The sequence below is a fragment of the Pseudorasbora parva genome, chromosome 10 (genome assembly GCF_024679245.1).
Source record: "Pseudorasbora parva isolate DD20220531a chromosome 10, ASM2467924v1, whole genome shotgun sequence".
NCBI classification, from domain to species: domain Eukaryota; kingdom Metazoa; phylum Chordata; class Actinopteri; order Cypriniformes; family Gobionidae; genus Pseudorasbora; species Pseudorasbora parva.
Window position 1 is genome coordinate 47,201,394 of NC_090181.1, and position 15,149 is coordinate 47,216,542.

Genomic DNA, 15,149 nt, shown 5'->3' on the forward strand with positions numbered 1-15,149 from the left:
TTTTTAAAGGTCCCGTTCTTCGCGTGTTTTCGAAGCTTTGATTGTGTTTACAGTGTGCAATATAACATGAGTTCATGTTTCGCGTGTAAAAACACAGTATTTTTCACACAATTGCATTATCAGTACAGCGCTGTTTCCTCTGTCCTACAAACGGCCTGATGATTTCCTTGTTCTATGAAGTCCCTCCTTCAGAAACACGTAACGAGTTCTGATTGGGCCAGCGCTTCCCGTGTTGTGATTGGACAGCAGCTTAGCACTTTGCGCGGAAAGGTCCCGCCTCTTACCGTAACGGGGCGATGCCAGCGCTGAATGCGCGCTCTTCTCCACGCGGGAGAGCAACGAGACCACGCCCCCTATTTTGTGTGTTCTTGTGGGCGGAGCTTTAGTCAACAAACGGTTCTAGTGACGTCATCACAGCAGGAAGTGCAGCGGTGTCGTCCAAACCGGCCGCTCGCTGTAGGCTTTGAAAGGGAACTTCTGTTAAATAAAATATCTCGCTTGGCATTGAACTTTGAGCTTTATAATTTCACAGGTATTATTTATGCTCTAACAGCAACATTACACACTAACTAAAGTTTGAAAGATAGAATCGCGAAGAACGGGACCTTTAAACTCGCATTGTGGAACAGGCCCCAGGAGCGCCACACAAACCCTCCCTGTGAGTGCGAGGATGTTACCGATTTGTCTTTGAGCCGCTCTCCGTGGATGAGGAAATGTGGCTCGCTTGTTCCTTCGGCCTCCATCCGGCTGACCTTGAGTACGGAGACGCAGCTGAGGCCGCCGGAGCCCAGAGGAAGCCATCCGCCGCTGGAGTCATCTCGAGTCATGACCACCGCTCTCACACACGCCAAACTCTCACTGATACACAAGAGCACACACACACTGATTATTCACACTTTATATTAGGCGGTCTTAAAGGGTTAGTTCACCCAAAAATGTAACTTCTGTCATTAATTCCTCCTGTGGTTGGACAGCCGTCAGACCTCCGCTCATCTTCACACACAGATGAAGATATTAGTGTTGAAATCTGATGGCTCAGAAAGGCAGAGACGAGAATAGTTTTTGTGCACAAAAAATAAATACACATTGGGATCGCGTGTCAAACTGCTGAAATCACGTGACTTTGGTGATCCGAATCATGAATCGATTCGCTGATTCATAACGGTTCGAATCTTTGTTTGGAAATTAGCCAATCACGATATAAGTCGTTATTTAGTTTTTTGTTTTTTTGCGAACAAATACTCTTCTGGCCTCTTCATCAATGATTGTCGAGCCGCTGTAGTGAGATGGGCTTTGTAACGACGTCTTTAGTGCCTTTATGGGTCTTGAGAGAGGAAATGACATTGGTGTCAATGAAGGCCTTTCTGAGCCATCGGATTTCAACACTAATATCTTCATCTGTGTGTGAAGATGAGCGGAGGTCTGACGGCTGGCCAACCACAGGAGGAATAATGACTGAATTTTCATTTTGGATGAACTAACCCTTCAATTCCACGCACAATCCAACTTAATAAATGCAGTATGCCGTCCCCGCGAGCATTTACTCCGTTACTCAGTGTAGGAGATACTTTCCTTGATTCCATTAATTAAAAACGGAGCATAAAACCTTCCAACATACATTTTAAAAAAGTAACCTTCCCATGAACCTTGTCAACAAATTCCCAAAATTTTACTAAATACAACAGAAATATACCTTGCAGTCTTTCCAGTAGGGATGCACCGAATTTTTGGCGACCGAAAATTCAGCCGAAAGACTTTTATCACAGAAACAATACGTCCGAAATGTTGTGATGACAAACAGAAACCGCGACCGGCACGTGCTTGAGTGCGTCTCAAGATCCCTGATCAGTGCCCTGACTACTGAACTAGGGATCCCTTATCTAAAGCAACATATCTGCGGTGTGGACGTATGTGGTTCATCTCACATCTGATGACGCATCTATAATATCGGTTGTAACTTGAAAATAATGCTTTGTTTATGTTTCTGTCGGTGGATACATGCGCTGGCTCCTCAGGGATAGACTACAACAACAGCGATAATAAAAGAAAAATGGGCAAAACGGTCTCTCTTTGTAAACTTTGTTCAATGCATGCGAGTGCTGCCGTATGTCCGAATATGAGCAGTCATTTTCACCGTCATCCCCTGAGTATATTCGCCAGAAGATGTAAATGAGAACTCATGCGCACTGCAAGGTTATTTTCGTAAACGAAAACTGAAACTAAGACTAAAACTATTGGTCAAAAAACATTTTCGTAAACTGAAATAAAATTAAAAAATCTGAATAAATAAAAAACTAAAACTAAACGAAACTAACTTCTCTTACTAAAAAACTAACTGAAATAAAATAATAATTAGCAAAAATAAATATTCGTTTTCGTTATTAATAAGCCCTTTTTAATGTGGTGGAAAATCTGACTGTGGCGGTTGAGGGAGCGTCTGTATATTGCGCTAGTGCGCGTGAAGTCATCTGAGGAGGAGATTAACCGCTGTCCTGACGGACGCATGCAGACAGGCAATACATCGCTAGTCCTAAACGGCAGTTCACAAAGAATCAATGCGTCCATGGCAGTGAAATGGGAAATAACACAAGGTAATGAGATGCACGTTGAACTTCTTTCAACTTAAGCTCACTGTTTAAGAATGCCGTTTCTTATGCGACGAGAGACGCAGGCGCAGAAGTCAGCAACTATAGTAAGTAGCAAGTACTAGCCTACTGTGCGTTTGAGATTTCATGTTTGCATAATATTGACAGGCTCAAAGGTGTTTTCATAATCATTTACTACTAATAATATTATTATCTGTGTGGAGACATTTCCCCACAAAGTAGGGAATACCAGGACACACACACACACGTTTGTTTCACTATATAAGTGAGGACATTGCATGGACTTCCAATGATTTTATATCAGGTTAATGATATTTTATATCCCCTAACCCAATCCCTATCCCTAAACCTCCCCATCCCAAGAACGTGCAAAACAATAGATTTAAATAAAAACATGTTTTGGCTGATATATAAGCCTTTTTAACTAGTGAGGACCAGTCAAATGTCCTCACTAGTCAGTTATCATAATATTTTACTAGATAAATGAGGACATTGGTCCCCTTTACAATTTTAGCACACACACACACACACACACACACACACACACACACACACACACACACACACACACACACACACACACACACACACACACACACACACACACACACACACACACACACACACACACACAACAGTGTGTGTTGGCTGTATTCAGATGACTTTAGCTGTGGTCTTACACTGCTAGCCTACATTGTACTACTGATGAAATTAAAATAAGCTTTTAATTGTTTAACAATATTTCATCTTTGTTATGAATGAGTTTGTCTGGAATTTATCATTTTTACTTTTATATTTTACATTGCATTTATTTTGTTCTTTAAGTTAGATCCTCTGAGTATTAGCCTGTCAAAAATATCAAATAAAATTTTTAATATCAAAATATAATTTATTTCATTTTTTATCTCCAGATCGTTGTTTGTATAGGTCATAGTTTGACTCAAGCTTTTTTGCTCAAAGGTGAAGACCCAACTTTATGCATGTTTTGTAAGACCGTATAAAGAATAATGCTTGTTTATCAAGTGATTTCACTTAAGGATGTTTAGTAAGATTAAACTCTCATTATGGTAACTCTGCTAAACTATAATTACTAAAACTAAAACTGAAACTAAATAAATAAAAACTAAATAGAAATGTATTTGCAAAATAAAAACTAAACTAAAACTAGCAAAAACATTTGTAAAACTAACTAAAACTAAACTGAAATTTGTAGCAAAATTGAAAACTATAATAAAATAAAAACTAATTCAAAAAAGCACAACTATAATAACCTTGGCGCACTGTGAGAAGAGCGGTCTGTGCAATCGTCCAAAAGCACGCAAACGTCTTACAGCGCGCAAATATTTTGTTATCTTTCAAGTCTTGTGCTTCAACGGACAAACTAACAGAAAAAGTATGTCAATATGCTTATCCTGATGTGTATCCAAGCAGACACAGTCTGAATATACCTTAAAGGGGGGGTGAAACACTCAGTTTCAGTCAATCTCATGTCAATCTTGAGTACCTATAGAGTAGTATTGCATCCTTCATATCTCCGAAAAGTCTTTAGTTTTATCATATTTATAAAAGAAATATAGGCTGTACCGAGTCTTTCCGGAAAAAAACGAGCGGCTGGAGGCGTATCGTGTGGGCGGAGCTAACGAATTACGATCGCGCACACAAAGAGGTGACGTCCTCAAGAGTGGAAAAGAAAACATTACCCTAATAAACCATGGCTATCAATCAGATTCAGCTAATACAGATAATGATCCAGAATCAGATCTGGAGGCTGAAATAAACTGAACAGGAGAAACAGCAGCAGCAGGACGTCCGTCTCTGTGGTATGGACTGTATTTAGTGGCCTGTCAACATTTGTGTGTGTTTACTCGCAGTTTATGAGGACATGATTCGGTTTATGGACTATTGTATGCGACTAAACCTTAGCAGGAGCAAGCAAAACGGGTTTGCACGTCAGACTGTGTTATAGTGTTACATAGAAAAACAATGGAGTAGCGCATTTGAATGTGCTTTGTGTGAACGTCACCTAGGTTAATGTTTGGGTGGTTTTACAATAAACAAACTGACAGTGATCAGCTAAACAAATGTATTTAAACACACACCCTAAGTTACATCGCATGCTCCATTGATAAATTAACTATACGATCGTGTCGTTTACTGATGTTTACTCACGCGACGATAGCCGACAGCACAGACATTTGAAGCAGTTTAACTCACCGGCTGCTTCCAAAGCAGGACCGAACCTTTATCGCTGGGACCGCTCTGTCAAAAACACACTTCTTTGGTGACGTTGTTGATTCAGTGAAGTCCTGAGACAGCAGTGAGAGCTTTCCTCTTTAAAGGGGCGGTGAAATGCTGTTTCATGCATACTGAGCTTTTTACACTGTTAGGGTGCGTTCACACTTGTAGTTCGGTTCGTTTGGTTCGTTTGGTCCGGACCAAAAAACAAAAACAAACATAATAGTCCTGGTCCGCTTAGCGTTCACACGGGTATTTTTAACAGCGAACCTAAAGTTACTGAACCAAAGGCACAGGGAGACGCTCACAACCTGATTGGTCGGTTTATATGACGTAGGAGCTCGTTTACCGAACATGCAAAACAATGCTGTGTGCGGATTACACGCGCGGGCATTTTATGCGTGTACATATGGCATTATTTTTCACCAGAGAACTCATGAAGAGCTCATGAAATGTTCACAACATTCAAAACAACGGTGTGTGCTGGATTAAACGCGATCATTTTATGCGTGTAACACACATGGCATTATTTTTTACCAGAGAACTCATGAAGAGCTCATAAAACGTTCAAAACATTCAAAACAGCAGCAGGATTTCCTCCGTTGTGCAGAACAGAGACGGCCGCTGTCGTCTGTACCTGCTAATAATGGGCAACACAGGAACTTTGATGAGAAGAACCAGGTTTGCTTTTTGTGTGTTTTTTCTAGCATTTTCGAAACATGCTCGTCTGACCAAATATTGATATCTTTTCCTCGTTGCTCCACGTTTGCCCTCTAACGTTAAAGTTACTCATTTTGGATACACCGATCTTTCCGCGTCGTCAAATCAGCTGACTATGTGTCGCATCTTGTGACATCACGTCCGGTTTTTGGTCCGTTTACATGTCTTTGGTCCGTGTTGCATTCATATATCAATCGAACCGCACCAGAGTTCGTTTGGAAGCGGACCGAGACCCATCTTTTTAGTGCTCTCGGTCCGCTTGTTTGGTGCGCTCCAGGGTTCGGATGGCAGCGTTCACATATGTTCAAATGAACCGCACTAACCGAGCAACCGCACCAGGGTTCGTTTTAATCGAACCAAACATGACAAGTGTGAACGCAGCCTTAAAGACTTGGATTCCCATCCCAAACATAGACAAAGTTTCAAAAACTAATGTTGGACGTTTGATGGAGTATTTCTGTGTCAAAAATACTCCTTCCGGTTTCCTCACAAGTTTCGTAGAGTTTTTTTCGAGTATGGGTCGGCTTGACGTTAATAGAGCGGAAGGTCCTTGTATGGGCCGTACGGGCTCTTCTCCCGGTAGGGTGCGCGCGCGCGTGACTAGAGCGAGAGAGGAAACGCACGCCCATAAACACTCTCAGCTGCAGATCCAGTCGTCCGTAAGCACTTCTGTCGCGCCGCGCTCCACTTTATTCCTATGGGTGACGTCGAGCAACTTCAACGCTTCAGCACAGCATTCTGGGAAGGCAATGCTGCATCTGAACCGATTTGAACGCAGAAATGACGGGAAGCTTCACAACATCGCTTCAGTCGCGTCGCAAAGTGGATCTCCACACTCCAAGAAGTGTGTTTCTGACGGAGCGGTCCCAGTGATAAAGGTTCGGTCCTGCTTTGGAAGCAGCCGGTGAGTTAAACTGCTTCAGATGTCTGTGCTGTCGGCTATCGTCACGTGAGTAAACATCAGTAAACGACACGATCGCGTGCTTCGTCATTCAAATGCGCTAACGGACTCCATTGCTGTTCTCTGTACGTTACACTAGTCTGACGTGCAAAACCGTTTTGCTTGCTACTGCTAAGGTTTAGTCGCACACAATAGTCCATAAACCGAATCATGTCCTCATAAACTGCGAGTAAACACACACAAATGTTGACAGGCCACTAAATACAGTCCATACCACAGAGACGGACGTCCTGCTGCTGCTGCTTCTCCTGTTCAGTTTATTTCAGCCTCCGGATCTGATTCTGGATCATATCTGTATTAGCTGAATCTGATTGATAGCCATGGTTTATTAGAGTAATGTTTTCTTCTCCACTCTTGAGGACGTCACCGCTTTGCGCATTCGTCATTCTTTAGCTCCGCCCACTCGATACGCCTCCAGGCGCTCGTTTTTTTCCGGAAAGACTCGGTACAGCCTATATTTCTTTTATAAATATAATAAAACTAAAGACTTTTCGGAGATATGAAGGATGCAATACTACTCTATAGGTACTCAAGATTGACATGAGATTGCCTGAAACTGAGTGTTTCACCCCCCCTTTAAGATAACATTATACAGTTGAGAAAGACGACATATCCCTGCATTAGCTCTTAAAGGGGCAGTAACCTTTACTGCTCAATGTCAAACAAAAGATAAGGACATCACTCACTGCTCTTGATTGAATAGCTTTTGTAAGTTTAATAAGGATTAATCTTTAATTTAAACAGTTAAATATGCAGTTATTGTGCATTTGATTCCTTTATTAAATTTCTGGCCAGTAGGCTTGTATATTATTTAATGTACACGAGCGAGGTCAAGTTAAACATTTTAGTTTGAATTGTATTTTATACTGTGCATTGTTGCGATGTGCTAAATTCATTTATGCATAATTTGTAATTGATTTATTATTTGAAACTTTAATATTAATTTATGAAATTGCAATGCTTTGATTTTTAGTAAATTTACAGTCATAGCAATAAATACAATGCTTACTATTGGTTACAATTACGTATAATTGGCATAATTTCTTTTGGCGTTTCGGTTTTCGGCCTTGGTTTCCGCTTTTTCGGTTTTGGCCAATAATTTTTTATTTCGGTGCATCCCTACTTTCCAGTCTTGTCAAATGGAATAATTTGAACAAGTTCCTTCTGAATTAATTGTTTAAGGACAAATCCGGTGAGAAATGACAATGATAATTAACCAGGATTCTTAAACAAAAGAGATAACTATTTTATTGTAAGCTTCAACCTCCACAAAATACCACATTTGTCCATATTTTATTTACTATTACCAGTTATTATTAAAAAAACTAATTATCCCCAGATATTAACTGATTTTTATTTTTTGTATAGTATTACTTTCTATTCGTTTCTTTCATTTTCTTGTGCTTTATTATAATTATGCAACTGTCAGTTGTTATTTGACATACATTTGTGTCTTGTACATGTAACCAACAATAATAACAATTAGGGCTGGGCGATATGGCCAAAATTTCATATCCCGATATAGCTCATTTGATATCCCAATAACGATATACATAACGATATAGCAATTTTTCTGTTAATTCAGTTTATGAATAGTCTATACAAAATTGCAATGTGGAAATGCAGTTTGAAATGATATACAAAACAAATAAAGGTAGTATGGACTACATTTTTATTTTATTTAGAACCTTTTTTAAAGCAAGACTGTCGGTAAAGTTAACACCTGCCTAGGGATGTTAACCGATGACCGTTTGACCGATGGCTGACCGTATCAACCTTAACCGATCAAAGTTGTCGGTTAAAATAAATAAAAAAGAGATCTCTAAATTAGGCTATTATAGACAGTGGACTAAAGGCTACTACAGTTGGCCGTCTCATTCCAAAATCTTTTTGTGTGATTGAACATATCCCTCGCACTCAATTTTTCATAACTCGCCTGTGTGTACTTAATAAACCAATAAAAACATTTGGCGCGAGGTCACAGCGTTTGGGTTTGCGCGCTCACAAGGTTTGCAAAAAGTAAACACTCGAGGTTAGAGGCGGGGCAGACGACAGTATGAAGCGTGCATTTCGCTTAAGATGGGCTTACATTTGGAAATATATTACATCTTCATTTCAGTGGTAACACATAAGGTGTTGATCGTCTTTCTTTATTATTGTTAGCACTACCTCGAACTAAAGCGGCGTCTCTTCGGAGCTGTCATTTTCTTAAATGAGCCGCGGCAATGATTCAAATGAGCTATAACGCTGGACAAACGCCTTTATTTTCAACGCGATCACCTTGTACCCAAACCATTTCGAAACTAAGGAGCCATTTGTCCTCTGATTACAAATAAGCTCCTCTGCGGCGCGTTTTGCGGGACTCGTGTTTCGCGCTGTGGGGGATTTTAAAAAAGTGACGTGAGTGGAAGGGAGGCGGCAGCGCGTGTGTGTGTGTGTGAGAGCGAGAGAGAGACAGAGGGAGCGCGGCTCGCGGCTGTTATTTCAAATAGCGTAGTATATTTTAAACTAATCGGTTAACCGGTTTCAACCGGCTAATGAGGCTCGGTGGTCGGTCAAGAAAATGTTTAGTTTTCGTCATCCCAACACCTGCCATTAAAATATTTCAATATATGGCTATATGGTGTGCCACGCGTAAAAGCCCGTTGCAGCGTCTTTGTCTGAAGTTTGTTTTGAGCACTTATGCCACTATTCTGGCATAATTACTCTGAGAATTACCCTGGTCTGAACCGCGTCTACTACCGTCTTCCTCCACGTTTGTTTATGTATTGCAGCGGGCATGCCGTGGCGTGAGGTGCATCTTGACGTAAAATTCTGCCATAAACGCCTTATCGTGGCGTAAGCGATAGAGCCTTATATAAAACGATAGACATTTTCTATCGTCCAGACGATATATTTCGTCATATCGCCCAGCCCTAATAACAATGAATAAAACTGTGCGCATGATGGGAAGGGGAAGGAGAATTAATGTCGAGTTTATTCGCGGAGGACGAAATCCAGTGGGCTCTGGGAAGTCGCGTGAAGTCCTACGTCACCGGACTAATCTTCACGGTACTTTAGATCGCGATGGAAACGCAGACAGCAACAGGTCTGAGGAAAAACGAGTTGCTGGGACAAATTGTTCTGGATAATTTTGGTGGAAACAGGGCTACAAACAAAAGTTGCTTTAAAAATATATTACTCATTGATGGTTCATTTTAACTAATTGATTGTTTTATTGCCGTATGTGTTACTGGGTTGTTTATGATTCTCCTAGGATGTATTGTTGTTTATAAATTTTATAAATTAAGCTCATTGAATATGCATCATCAAGCAAAATTAGGCAAGATATGTTGAGCACTGTTAATCAGTGTTAACCAATAACAAAACAATCAGGGCTAATTATATCCTGATAACAAAAATGGAAGAGGATATGGCAAAACTGGTACAATGACAAAATGTATGTGGCTTGTGTGTGCGTGTGTATTATATATATATATGAATGAATAACAGACACACACAAACGAAACCAGCACTCATGAGACAGCTCAGGCGACAAAGTAGTCTGAAATTGAGACAGTGGAGTGAAAATAAATGTATTTCGTAATCAATTTCCTTAATATAATTAATACAATTGGTTTTAAGATCAAAACAGTTAAAGTAAATTTGATATTTCTACGTCTGATTGAGCTATTTATAACGGCAATATGTACCGTGCTGTATACAGCGGATCTGGTTATGTGACGTGTGTGTGAATGGGCACGCGGGTTCTTTATGAATGGAGGCGGGTCACGTGATCAGCCCCGTCTCTCTCGGTCTCGCGCTGGACTTCAAAGGGGAACATTAATCACAACAATTGCTCATACGCGAGAAAACAGCGAACAATGTACAGCAAATCAGTCGCAACACGACCGATGTCAAGTCTCACGTTTTAGACATTTTTATGAATGAGGACTGCGATGATTGAGAAAACATGGCGCCTTGCTTCCCCAGGCCGCGTGTCAAACCCGCGCGCGCGCCCTCAACTCTCTGCGCGCGTCCCGCTCCTGTCACGCGCGCACACGTTGCCTAGATAGGCGACTTACTAGGGTTTGAGACGCGGCCTGACACTGCGCTAATGGCATCACAGTCTCCCTAAATAACATTAAACACACCACAAACATAAAGCCTCAGATATAAACAGCTACAGAGCTCAAGCGAAGATCATAGAACATGTGCTGAGTTACAAATCCATTATATAACTTTAACTTCTTATTTGTTTCCAAATAGGCCCGAGTGTTTTCATTTGAGATGGAATAACGCTATAACTGACACCTTGCCAAAGACTGATCATAAGTAACCATATCAAAGCTTTGTTCCATTGGTAATAAATGTGTTACGTAATATATAATCGGAAATCTTGCGTTTGGACATACACAGTATGTGTCTATACACATAACATACTCAGAAGCAGAAATACATAGACATGTTAAGAGTGTGTTACGTTACACTTACTCGTTGTTTGGATTTGATTCTTCGCTCATTTTTTCTCAAGGGGATCCGAATCCTGGAAATATCATCGAGCTCGCACTCAAGGCGGGGAAATAAAGCGCAAATATCTCCATTTTCTCCGTGAAATCGCCACGAAAGGCCATTATTGACAGAACGCGACCGTGCACGAGATTCAGATCGGGAACGGTGTGTGGAAGCATCGGAAGCAACACTTCGATCCATCTGCATTATAAATCACATCCTGAGGAGAAACCATCGGCGTCTTCCTCATCCTGGTCGGAGAAAAATCCCAAAAATCCCAGTGAACGCGAGTTTGGAAAATCCACACGAACCGATCATAGACAACTTCACACACACACACACACACACACACGGCAGGATTTCAGCGATAAAACGCAAACCTCGCTGATTTTTACGCTTCCGCGACGCACACGGGAAGGCTGGAGCTGAACGAGAGCCTCGGGGCGGAACAGAAAGTGTCACAGGAACGACGGCGACTCTTCATGGGAACTTTTGGGGGGGTCTACTTTTACGCGAACTCCATTTTCAGCGCAGACGAATCACAGGAAAACTGGGCGGAAGAGTGGACGCGGCCTGCGCGCGCAACACGGATCCCTCCGCCGCGCATTCCTATCGTGAGGAGCTCAGATGAGTGAATGATTGAGTGGATCATAATGTCAAATATTAAAGGGTTAGTTCACCCAAAAAATGAAAATTATGTCATTAATTCCTCACCCTCATGTTGTTGGACGCCCATCAGACCTCCGCAAATCTTCACACACAGATGAAGATATTAGTGTTGAAATCCGATGGCTCAGAAAGGCCTTCATTGACACCAATGTCATTTCCTCTCTCAAGACCCATAAAGGCACTAAAGACGTCGTTACAAAGCCCACCTCACTGGCTCTACAATCGTCTTATGAAGCGACGAAAATTTTGTTCAAAATAATAATAATAACTTATAGCAAAGGCCTATTTCAAAACACTGCTTCATAAAGCTTTGAACCGTTATGTATCGAACCAGCGGTTTGATTGCCAAAGTCACATGATTTCGTCAGTTTGACACGATCAGAATCATGAATGCAATACACTGATTATTTAAGGCTTTCTGGAAGCTGTGTTTTGAAACTGTCCATCGCTATACAAGTTGTTATTTAGGTTTTTTTGCGCACAAAAACTATTCTCGTCACTTCATAAGCCACTTTGTAAAGGTAAAATGTGTTTTGTTTTTTGTTTTTGCACATATTTTACATTTCATATATAGAAGTAAGTAAATCTACTTAAAGTAAAGTTAAATAAAATAAAAAAGTTGAAGTTTACTTGGCAATATGTTGTTTCATATACACTTTACTCTGCAGTATAACACGTTTATGCTTTTAAAGCAGCTTTCCTTAGAACAGTAAAGTAAATAATACAGAAGCTATTGTGTAGACAACTCATGTACAACAAAATAGAAGTGCCCACACACAGAGCTCTCAATACTTGGTGCACAATATACACAATAACAGAAACATTGATTGGATAATTTCTTTCTTAGTTAGTTTTGTTTCGCTTTGAGCAAGTTACTAAACCTACACTCTAAAAAATGCTGGGTTAAAAACAACCCAAGTTGGGTTGAAAATGCACCAACCCAACAATTGAGTTGTTTTAACCCAATGGTTGAGTTGTTTTGACCCAGTGGTTGAGTTGTTTTAACCCAATGGTTGAGTTGTTTTAACCCAATGGTTGAGTTGTTTTAACCCAATGGTTGAGTTGTTTTAACCCAATGGTTGAGTTGTTTTAACCCAATGGTTGAGTTGTTTTAACCCAATGGTTGAGTTGTTTTAACCCAGTGGTTGAGTTGTTTTAACCCAATGGTTGAGTTGTTTTAACCCAATGGTTGAGTTGTTTTAACCCAATGGTTGAGTTGTTTAACCCAATGGTTGAGTTGTTTTAACCCAATGGTTGAGTTGTTTTATCCCAGTGGTTGAGTTGTTTTAACCCAATGGTTGAGTTGTTTTAACCCAGTGGTTGAGTTGTTTTAACCCAGTGGTTGAGTTGTTTTAACCCAGTGGTTGAGTTGTTTTAACCCAGTGGTTGAGTTGTTTTAACCCAATGGTTGAGTTGTTTTAACCCAGTGGTTGAGTTGTTTTAACCCAATGGTTGAGTTGTTTTAACCCAATGGTTGAGTTGTTTTAACCCAATGGTTGAGTTGTTTTAACCCAGAGGTTGAGTTGTTTTAACCCAATGGTTGAGTTGTTTTAACCCAATGGTTGAGTTGTTTTAACCCAATGGTTGAGTTGTTTTAACCCAATGGTTGAGTTGTTTTAACCCAATGGTTGAGTTGTTTTAACCCAATGGTTGAGTTGTTTTAACCCAATGGTTGAGTTGTTTTAACCCAATGGTTGAGTTGTTTTAACCCAATGGTTGAGTTGTTTTAACCCAATGGTTGAGTTGTTTTAACCCAATGGTTGAGTTGTTTTAACCCAATGGTTGAGTTGTTTTAACCCAATGGTTGAGTTCTTTTAACCCAATGGTTGAGTTGTTTTAACCCAATGGTTGAGTTGTTTTAACCCAGTGGTTGAGTTGTTTTAACCCAGTGGTTGGGTTAAATGTTGCTTAAGACAACCCAATTGCTGGGTAAGAACAACTCATCCATTGGGTAAAAACAACCCAATTGTTGGGTTGGTGCATTTTCAACCCAACTTGGGTTGTTTTTAACCCAGCATTTTCTAGAGTGTAACAACAAAATGACTGATAAAACTATAATACAGCTGGAGAACAGTGAACAATGCATCCTTATTCAATATTCATGCCCAGTGCATAATGGGAACACCAGAGAGTTGAGTAGGTTGTACTTAATTTTATAACGTTGATATTTACGCTTTAAATTTCTACAAGCTTAAAATTAGCACTAATTACTTTTTTTTTTTTTATTCTTACCTGAACTAACTTATTCAGGTAGAAATTACATTAGTTGTATCTGTAGTTTTTACTTCAGCACTCTTTAGGTTTAAGTTGCAAAAAATGAACCTACCGAAACATGAACGCTCCTAGAAAGCTCTTATTTGGTTTCCAAAAATAACCATATGGGAACGCTAGGGGAACGCCATGTGTTTGCTTGGCTGTTATTCTGTTCATTATATTTAGTAGACTGAATGGGCCAGTAGAGGAAAATAGGCTGTCCAAATAATGTAGCCTAAATTAAAGGAACAGTCCACTTTTTTTTTTGAGAATAGGCTCATTTTCCTAGTCCTACTGTTTTTGAATCCATTTAGCCTATCTCTGTATCTGGCAGTAGCACTTTTAACATAGCTTAGCATACATCATTGAATCGGATTAGACCATTAGCATAAACACAAACTTAGTGCCAGTCACTAAGGACTACTTTCAGGCACTGCATAATATCATTGCGCCGCTGAACTTATGGTACGGCCGCAAAGTTCTGTGATTATTACGCAGGAATGAGAGAATAGTTCCTATCTATATCGGTCTAAAATCGCAACTTTTAATTTTCCGTTGGTCTTAAGACACGATCTAACTACAGAATAGTCAAGTTTTAAATAGTAAAAATATTATCTTTGAAAAAATGAAGTCTTTGGTCCTTTCTGAGTGTGATGCTAATGGTATAATCCGATTCAATGATGCTTACCGCCAGATACAGAGATCGGCTGAATGGAGTCAAAAACGTTAAAACTCTGCCGTTTAACTCTAAGGGACTTGGAAAATGAGCCTATTTACAAAAAGTGGGGTTCTTTTAATATTTACTTATAGTATAATTGTAAATGTGTCTCTCACACAGGCGTCCCATCACATTTTCCAGCAAAATCACATCTACTGTCCTGCGACTGAGCAATAGAGGTCACCCTAATGGACATCAATGCTGTTTTAAATTCATGCTCCCTGTAATTTTGAATCAGAATAACTGCTCATCTCTTCTACGATGATATGGGCGGGGCCACCTGTCACTTACATGAGATCGGCCAATAGCAAATCACAATCATCCAATCAATTCCCACAGACTCAATCAAGCATTTGTTCTTGTTTGCGAAGCGTTTCGCTCGATATACGGCACAATAGAGAAGCAAAGAGCAACACAACATCAGTTTCATGCAGACTTTTAAGGTTCAGGTTTGTTTTGAGATAATTTAATATGCTCTTTTCAATGTCACAGACCC

General features: G+C 40.2%; 1 protein-coding gene across 1 annotated transcript in view; it reads right to left on the reverse strand.

Moving 5' to 3' along the window:
* spred1 (sprouty related EVH1 domain containing 1) overlaps positions 1-11,626 on the reverse strand; it is a 61,342-nt gene extending 49,716 nt beyond the window's left edge. The window contains exons 1-2 of the mRNA XM_067456282.1: positions 10,996-11,626; positions 678-858 (exon numbers count right to left, since the gene is read on the reverse strand). Coding sequence (XP_067312383.1) covers positions 678-858; positions 10,996-11,024 — 210 coding nt within the window. The 5' untranslated portion in view covers positions 11,025-11,626. The remainder of the gene's footprint in view (positions 1-677; positions 859-10,995) is intronic.
* Between the last annotated feature and the right edge of the window lie 3,523 nt (positions 11,627-15,149).